At 53.5% G+C, this 9117-nt stretch overlaps 1 protein-coding gene across 3 annotated transcripts in view; it reads left to right on the forward strand.

Annotated features, from left to right (window-relative positions):
• Positions 1 to 9117, forward strand: part of RASA4B (RAS p21 protein activator 4B) — a 37623-nt gene that overhangs the window by 13176 nt on the left and 15330 nt on the right. For all 3 annotated transcript variants that reach the window (XM_032255048.1, XM_032255049.1, XM_032255050.1), the window contains 4 exons: positions 3635 to 3716; positions 5380 to 5511; positions 5801 to 5895; positions 8961 to 9078. In XM_032255048.1, coding sequence (XP_032110939.1) covers positions 3635 to 3716; positions 5380 to 5511; positions 5801 to 5895; positions 8961 to 9078 — 427 coding nt within the window. The remainder of the gene's footprint in view (positions 1 to 3634; positions 3717 to 5379; positions 5512 to 5800; positions 5896 to 8960; positions 9079 to 9117) is intronic.

Here is a 9117-nt window from a genome sequence, read left to right on the forward strand (position 1 = left end):
AAAAAAAAAAAAAAAACACAAAAATTAGCTGGGCATGGTGATGCATGCCTGTAATCCCAGCTACTTGGGAGGCTGAGACATGAGAATCACTTGAACCCAGAGCCGAAGTTTGCAGTGAGCCGAGATCGTGCCATTGCACTCCAGCCTGGGCAACAAAAGTGAAACTCCATCTCAAAAAGAAAAAAAAAGAGAATCTGGGGAGGTTTTCTGGACTTGGAGATGTTTCCTGGGTGATTTCCACTCAAGGGGTTATGTCCTTTAAGGGAAAAGCTAATGTTCTCATGGAGAAACTTGAGCCATCACAGAGGAATGGAGTACGGGGTATAGGTGAGGGACCCCAAACTCTGGTCACACAGTCCCAGTGCCCCAGTGCTGGGGCCGGCTTCTCTATCTTTAACCCCAGTGTGAACTTGGCCTGGTGGGTGTGTGTGTGGGGTAAGGGGGTCCTTTGTGGGGTTGGAGTGTGAAAAGAATTGCTAAAAATCTCCCGATGGGCAAAATGAGGGTTCCCCCAAGGAGGGACACTGGCCTGGTTGGTTCCATGAGCCTGAGTCACCTGTGACAGGGCCACTGCCCCACCCCAGGGTATTTTTAGCTGCACTCTTGTCTGGGCCTGAGTGTGAGTCACACTCTGTCCCTGAGAAGTGCCTTCCTTTCCATCACCAAACTCACCGCCCCGTAGTCGCTCCCTGACTGTGGGACGGGAGGGTGGCCCCCAGCCAGGCAGCCCCTATGGAGCCAGTGTGACCCCGACTCTTGGGAGGTCAGCCTAAAAGGAAGACTTCTCTTGGGCAGAGGAGGGGTGTGGGTCAGATGATGCTCACGTTGCTCACCCGGGAGTTATTTTCTATCCTGGGAAAATAGAAATGAATGGAAAAATGGCTGGGCTTAGGCTGAGCCTCAGCCACCCCCTCACACTCGCTCACCTTCTGGCGCCCCCCATTCATTCTCCCCACCCCACCCCCACTCATCCACTTCCTCCATCCTTATCCTTGCCGGGCACCGGGCTGTCTGGGGGACAGGCATGCACACGTGTGTACACGCTCACACACGCACCCGGGCTCTGGGACCTCGGGACTGCTTCTCCTGGGCACCCATCGTCACCCACGAAGATGGGAGGCACGGAAGCATGTCTCCCTGGCCCTCCCCTCACTCCAGGCGTCTTCTCTCTCCCATCCTCTGGGGCCACAGTGGCTGACCGTCTCTTAGAGTCTTAGCAAGGGAGAGGAATCTCCAGGCCTCTCTTAGAGTGAGGGGACTTGTCCCCCATTGTCCTCACCAATGAGACTCTTGTTGGAATCCCAAGTCAGGTTAAGAAGGTCCGTTTGCTGCAGAGGAAGAAAGAACATGTCCTCTTTATTTTTTTCTGAGCAAATTCTCAATATTTCAATAAAACCTTGGGGGTTTTATTGTTTGTTTGTTTTTTTTTTTTTTTTTGAGACGGAGTTTTGCTCTTGTTACCCAGGCTGGAGTGCAATGGCACGATCTCGGCTCACCGCAACCTCCGCCTCCTGGGTTCAGACAATTCTCCTGCCTCAGCCTCCTGAGTAGCTGGGATTACAGGCACACGCCACCATGCCCAGCTAATTTTTTGTATTTTTAGTAGAGACGGGGTTTCACCATGTTGACCAGGATGGTCTCGATCTCTTGACCTCGTGATCCACCCGCCTCGGCCTCCCACAGTGCTGGGATTACAGGCTTGAGCCACCGCGCCTGGCCTGTTTTTTTTTTTTGAGAGAGAGAGAATCTTGCTCCGTCATCCAGGCTGGAGTGCAGTAGCGTTTTCTAGGCTCACTGCAACCTCCGCTTCCCAGGGTTTAAGTGATCTCCTGCCTCAGCCTCCTGAGTAACTGGGACTACAGGGGTACCCCACCATGCCCAATTAATTCTTTTGTGTTTTTAGTAGAGACGGAGTTTCACCAGGTTGGCCAGGCTGGTCTCCAACTCCTGACCTCAGGTGATCCGCCTGCCTCAGCTTCCCAAACTGCTGGGATTACAGGCGTGAGCCACTGTGCCTGGCCTCAACCTTGGGGTTTTATTAGACAGTTTTTGAGGGAGAAAGAAAGGCAGGCGTGAGAAGTTTAAAATAACAAAGATGAGTGGGCTTTGGTGTTCTTCCATAAAGAGTTCTTTTTTTTTTAATTTTTTTTTTATTTTTTATTTTTTTAGAGATGGGGTCTCGCTATGTTGCCCAGGCTGGAGTGCAGTGGCTATTCACAGGCTCGATCCCACTACTGATCAGCACGGGAGTTTTGACCTGCTCCATTTCCAACCTGGGCCGGTTCACCCCTCCTTAGGCAACCTGGTGGTCCCCCGCTCCTGGGAAGTCACCCTATTGATGCCGAACTTAGTGTGGACACCCGATCGGCATAGCACACTACAGCCCAGAACTCCTGGGCTCAAGCGATCCTCCACCTCAGCCTCCTGAGTAGCTGGGACTACAGGCATGCGCCACTGCACCCCGCTTCCATAAAGAATTCTAAAGTGGGGGATATTTGGAAGGGTGCAGTAATCCCAGTGCTTTGGGAAGCAGAGGTGGAAGGATCTCTTAAGGCCAGAAGTTTGAGACCAGCCTGGGCAACATAGCAAGATCCTGTCTCTACAAAAAAAAAATTTAAAAATAAGCCAGGCGTGGTAGTGCACTCCTGTAGTCCCAGCTACTTGAGAGGCTGAGGTAGGAGGATCGCTTGAGTCCAGGAGGTGGAGGCTGCAGTGAGCTATGATTGTACCGCTGCACTCCAGCCTGGGCAACAGAACAAGACCCTGTCTCAAAAAAAGAAAAAAAGTCGGGGGGGAGCTGAGCGTGATGGCTCACTCCTGTAATCTCAGCACTTTGGGAGGTCGAGGTAGGTGGATCACCTAAGGTCAGGAGTTTGAGACCAGCCGGGCCAACCTGGTGAAACCTGTCCCTACTAAAAATACAAAAATTAGCCAGGTGTGGTGGTGGGCAGCTGTAATCCCAGCTACCCGGAAGGCTGAGGCAGGAGAATCGCTTGTAACTGGGAGGCAGAGGTTGCAATGAGCCAAGATTACTCCACTGCGCTCCAGCCTGGGTGACAGAGCGAGACTCCGTCTCAAAAAAAGAAAAAAAAAAAAGCTGGGGTGCTGTGACTAGACCTGGGTTGTGTAAAGACCCGTCTGTGGAGAGAGGAAAGGGCTGCACCTCACCCCTCCACCAAGTAGGGCGACGTGACTGGGGCAGGTTTTCCAGAAGCGCACTCTCTCCCTAAACCTGAGCTCAGTAGCGATTAGCTTTTCCAGTTTCCTGATGAGGAAGCGAGGCTCAGGGCCGCCCTGGGAACAGAGGGCCGGGCACGTGGCCCCAGGGGTTCCCTGGCAGCACTCACACCCGGCCCCCTGGAAACCCTCTCAGAGCGAGGTGCAGCCACTGGCCTGGTAGGAAGGAGCCACGGCCTCCACCTTGGGGGACTCTTGGCCACATGGGTGACCGTGGGGAGGCGGCTGTGGGAACAGGGCCCAGGAAGGGGAGAGGCTCACTGTCCACAGTCAGCGTGCCAGGAACGGAATGTGCCCAGGCCTTTTGGCCCGTTGTGGTTACATAATGGTGGTGACAAGTGGGGGAGGGGGGCTCAGGGGACAAGTGGATGATCCTCCCTTCCTCCACCCCCACCAGAGATCTGGCACCAAAGGACCGCAATGGCGCATCTGACCCCTTCGTCCGAGTGCGCTACAAGGGCCGGACGCAGGAGACCTCGGTGAGGAGGCCAGAGGGCAGGGAAGGGCAGGAGGCTCGGGGACCTGCCAGCCATGCCCCCATTGCTCACCTCACTATCAGCTCACCGTCACCTGGAGGAACAGATTGGGAGCCACAGTCTTACAGAGGAGGCCCAGGGAAGGGGGCGACCTGTCTAAGGGGACATAATAGGTCCCAGCCCCTCTGGTGCCAACTCCCCTCACTCCTGGCCATGCTGGGGGGTGAGGAGGGGATTAAGACAGCTGGAGTGGCATTTATCTGGGAACACCCAAGCTGCCTTCCCCACCCACAGGAAACATCCGGGGGCGGGGGCTCATTTCTGAGCAGGAAAGTACCAAGGTCTGGCTTCTCAGTGGAGTCGCTGCTGTTTTTTTGTTTTGTGGCTTGTTTTTGGTTTTTTGGGTTTTTTTTTTGAGGCTGAGTCCTGCTCTGTCACCCAGGCTGGAGTGCAGTGGCAAGATCTCGGCTCACTGCAGCCTCTGCCTCCTGAGTTCAAGCAATTCTCCTGCCTCAACCTCCTGAGTAGCTGGAATTACAGGCACATGCCACCACACCCGGCTAATTTTCTGTATTTTTAGTAGAGATGGGGTTTCACCATGTTAGTCAGGCTGGCCTCGAACTCCTGGCCTCAAGCGATCCTCCTGCCTTGGCCTCCCAAAGTGCTGGGATTACAGGCATGAGGCACCGCGCCAGCCCTGTGTTTTTTGTTTGTTTGTTTGTTAATTTTTTGTTTCCATAGATTATTGGAGAGCAGGTGGTGTTTGGTTACATGAGTAAGTTCTTCAGTGGTGATTTCTGAGATTTGGTGCACCCATCAGCTGTGCACTTCACACTGCACTTGATTTGTAGCCTTTTAGTCCTCACCCCCTCCCACCGTTTCTCCCGAGTCCCCAAAGTCCACTCTGTCATTCTTATGCCTTTGCATCCTCATAGCTTAGCTCCCACTTATGAGTGAGAACATACGATGTTTCATTTTCCATTCCTGAGTAACTTCACTTAGAATAATAGTCTCCAGTTCCATCCAGCTTGCTGTGAATGCCACTAATTCATTTCTTTTTTATGACTGAGTAGTATTTCATTATATATATATATATATATATATATATATATATATACACACACACACACACACACACACACACACACATACCGTGGTTTCTTTATGTTGATTGATGAGCATCTGAGTTGGTTTCACATTTTTGCAACTGCAAATCATTCTGTTATAAACATGCGTGTGTGAGTATCTTTTTCGTATTGGTATCTTTTCCTCTGGGTAGAGAGATACCCAGTGGTGGGACTGCTGAATGGAGTGGTAATTCTACTTTTAGTTACTTGAGGAATCTCTACACTGTTTTCTATAGTGGTGGTTCTAGTTCACATTCCCACCAGCGGTGTAGAAGTGTTCCCTGTGCACCTCATCCACACAGTCACTACTGTTTTGCTGTGTGGCCTTGGATACGTTTCTTCCCCACCCTGGGCCTCAATTCTCCCCATCTGAGAAACGTGTGGGAGCTTAGGACATGACATTGTAACCCCTGATGTGGCAGAGCCTCCAAGGCGAGGAGGCTGCAGGGACAGGGCGGTGTCTGAGGCAGCTCTGCCTTCTGCCCAGCCTGGGGAGTCTGGTGGCATCAGCCTAACCCCCTCCCACCCGCTCTGCGCAGATCGTGAAGAAGTCATGCTACCCACGCTGGAATGAGACATTTGAGTTCGAGCTGGAGGAGGGGGCCGCAGAGGCGCTGTGTGTGGAGGCCTGGGACTGGGATCTTGTCAGCAGAAATGACTTCCTGGGCAAAGTGAGCACCCCTCCCTCCAGGCTGCACCTGTTGTCCCCCAGCACCTGGCTCCATTGCAGCCACCCCACACTCAGAGATCTCCCTCCAGCTTCCCCAGAGAGGGCTACTCAGGAAGTGCCTGGGACTACCCGCCCCCCACGCCCGCACCCCATCTACCAGAACCAGCAACTTCTCCCCACAGCCACTGGCGCTCAGGGACCCTTGGAGGACCCTCCCCACTAAGAACAGTAGTTGGCAAGGAGGAGACCTAAGTGTCCCAGCTCCAGGAGGACTTCTACTGTGTCCCCAGGTGGTGATCGATGTCCAGAGACTGTGGGCGGCCCAGCAGGAGGAGGGCTGGTTCCGGCTGCAGCCCGACCAGTCCAAGAGCCGGCGGCGGGACGAGTAAGTGCCAGGGGCTGGGGCAGGGCTGAGAGTGGGGAATTGGCTACAGGCAGGCAGGGCAGGTGGGCTGCTCAGGGGTGAGAGGTCAGGAGACGCAGGTCCAGGGTTCCCTCAGCCCCTGCCCACCAGGCCAGCACCCTTCTCATCCAGGCTGGGCTTTACCTTCCCACAGTCCCACACTCAGCTCCATCTTTTTTTTTTTCCTTTTGAGACAGAGTCTTGCTCTGTTGCCCAGGCTGGAGTGCAGGGGCGCAATCTCTGCTCACTGCAACCTCCAGTGATTCTCCTGCTTCAGCCTCCCGATTAGCTGGGATTACAGGTGCCCACCACCAAACCCGGCTAATTTTTATATTTTTAGTAGAGACAAGGCTCCACCATGTTGGCCAGGATGATTTCAAACTCTTGACCTCAAGTGATCCACCTGCCTCGGCCTCCCAAAGTGCTGGGATTACAAGCGTGAGCCACCACACCTGGCCAGCTCTGTCTTCTTAGCTCACAGGTTATACAGGTCTCCTGCTTTCTGCATTCTGGAAATTTCTAAAACAAGTGCTCAGACACTTTGACAATTTCCCTGCAGACTTCAGACCAGGGTTCAAGTCTCCAGGGTCCGTGTCCCTGAGCCACAGCTCTAATTCCCTCCCCAAGATTCTCCAGGAATATGGTTTCCAGATAAAAGACAGGACACCCTTGCCCAGAAGTGGTGGCTCATGCCTGTAATCCCAGCTCTTTGGGAGGCCGAGGTGGGAGGATCACTTGAGGCCAGGAGTTTGAGACCAGCCTGGGCAAGAAAGTGACACTTCGTCTCTACAAATAAATAAAAAATTAGCTGGGCATGGTGGTACATGCCTGTGGTTCTAGCTACCCTGGGCATTGAGGTGGGAGGATTGCTTGCACCCAGAAGATGGAGGCTACAGTGAGCTATGATCACTTCTGCACTTCAGCCTGGGTGACGGAGCAAGACCCTGTTTCAAAAAAAAAAGGCCAGACGCAGTGACTCACGTCTGTAATCCCAGCACTTTGGGAGGCTGAGGAGGGTGGCTCACATGAAGTCAGGAGTTCAAGACCAGCCTGGCCAACATGGTGAAACCCTGTCTCTACTAAAAATATAAAAATGAGCCGGGTGTGGTGGCAGGTGTCTGTAATCCCACCTATTTGGGAGGCTGAGGCAGGAGAATCGGTTGAACCCAGGAGGCAGAGGTTGGAGTGAGCCGAGATCACCCTGCTGCACTCTAGCTGGGTGACAGGGCAACACTCAGTCTCAAAAAAACAAAAACAAAAACACTCCGTACTATTTGAGACAATACCTATACAAAAAATATTCAAATTTAGGCCAGGCACGTGGTGGCTCCTGCCTGTAATTTCAGCACTTTGGGAGGCCAAGGCAGGAGGATCACTTGAGCCCAGGAGTTCAAGACCAGCCTGGGCAACATAGCAAGACCCCATCTCTAAAAAAAATAGTTAATAAGTAAATAAAATATTCACATTTAACTGTCTTGGGTTGTCGTTTTGCTAAATTTGGCAGCCTGTCTAGGAAGCCCTCATCTTACAAATGACAACAGCGAGGTTTGCTGTGACTCCCACAGCCCTGGATGGTTCAGCTTTGTGTCCCCGTGGAAGGCCCCAGACCCCTCTCTCCTCCATTTCCATTTTTTTTTTTTTTTTTTTTTTTTGGAAGGGGGTTTCACTTTTTTTACCCCAGGCTGGAGTGCAATGGCGCGATCTCGGCTCACCGCAACCTCCGCCTCCTGGGTTCAGGCAATTCTCCTGCCTCAGCCTCCTGAGTAGCTGGGATTACAGGCACGCACCACCATGCCCAGCTAATTTTTTGTATTTTTAGTAGAGACGGGGTTTCACCATGTTGACCAGGATGGTCTCGATCTCTTGACCTCGTGATCCACCCGCCTCGGCCTCCCAAAGTGCTGGGATTACAGGCTTGAGCCACCGTGCCCGGCTTCCATTTCCATTCTTAACAGGGTAGGGGCAGGTGGGCGGCTGCATGTCAGCACCAAGGCATTTCCATAGAGCCAACCAAGGCCCATCTTCTTTTTTTTTTTTTTTGAGACAGAGTCAGGCTGGGGTATGGTGGTGCAATCTTGGCTCACTGCAACCTCTGCTTCCCGGGTTGAAGTGATTCTCCTGCCTCACCTCAGTCTCCCAAGTCGCTGGGATTACAGGCACCTGCCACCACACTGGCTACCTTTTTTCTTTTCTTTTCTTTTCTTTCCTTTGGAGACGAAGTTTTGCTCTTATTGCCCAGGCTGGAGTGCAGTGGCGCGATCTTGGCTTACCACAACCTCCACCTCCCGGATTCAAGTGATCCTCCTGCCTCAGCCTCCAGAGTAGCTGGGATGACAGGCATGCACCACCACACGCAGCTAATTTTGTATTTTTGTAGAGATGGGGTTCCCCCATGTTCGCCAGGCTGGTCTTGGACTCCCAACCTCAGATGATCCGCCCACCTAAGCCTCCCAAAGTGCTGGGGTTACAGGCATGAGCCACCACGCCAGGCTCAGGGACCCTTCTTAACACATACTGTGCATGAGGCTTGTGCTGAGCAGGGGTAGTGGGGACCTTAGAGGATGTCATGCCTTGGTTCACACCCTCCCCTGTTCTGACCTTCCCTGTCAGAACAGGGAAGCTTGGAAGCTGGATCTAATGTGGCAAGTTGCTGCTGAAGCAGCTCGAGCCTCAGTTTCCCTATTAGGTTGTTTTGAGGTCGGGGATTTGTTTCGCTGTAAAGTGCACACAGGCTGGTGCCATCATCTGGGAGTGTATAGATTCAAGGCTGGGAGACCCACATACCCAAGCTTGGAGGTGGCAGGGAGCCGGACCTTGAAGACAGATAGAGGTGCCATAAATGCAGAGGCAGGAAGGGCTTTCCAGAAAGAGAACATAAATAGCCGGGCAGAGCCTGGGAGGCAGAGCTGTGCAGGGCAGCCAGATGGAGGGCATGAGCAGAGGGACGGGAGGCTGGCCCCAAGAGAGAAAGACGGGAGGCCATGGGAGGGGCGCGGCCCAGGGCGGCCTGGGTCCCCGGTGGAGAGGTCACAGGCTGCCCATTCCAGGGGCAACCTGGGCTCCTTGCAGCTGGAGGTGCGGCTGCGGGATGAGACGGTGCTGCCCTCCAGCTGCTACCAACCGCTGGTGCAGCTGCTGTGCCAGGAGGTGAAGCTGGGCGTGCAGGTGAGGGCCCCGGGGTAGGGGGGGGTCCAGCGTGCAGGT

Source organism: Sapajus apella, unplaced genomic scaffold (assembly GCF_009761245.1).
Source record: "Sapajus apella isolate SASKATOON/1434 unplaced genomic scaffold, GSC_monkey_1.0 scaffold88, whole genome shotgun sequence".
NCBI classification, from domain to species: domain Eukaryota; kingdom Metazoa; phylum Chordata; class Mammalia; order Primates; family Cebidae; genus Sapajus; species Sapajus apella.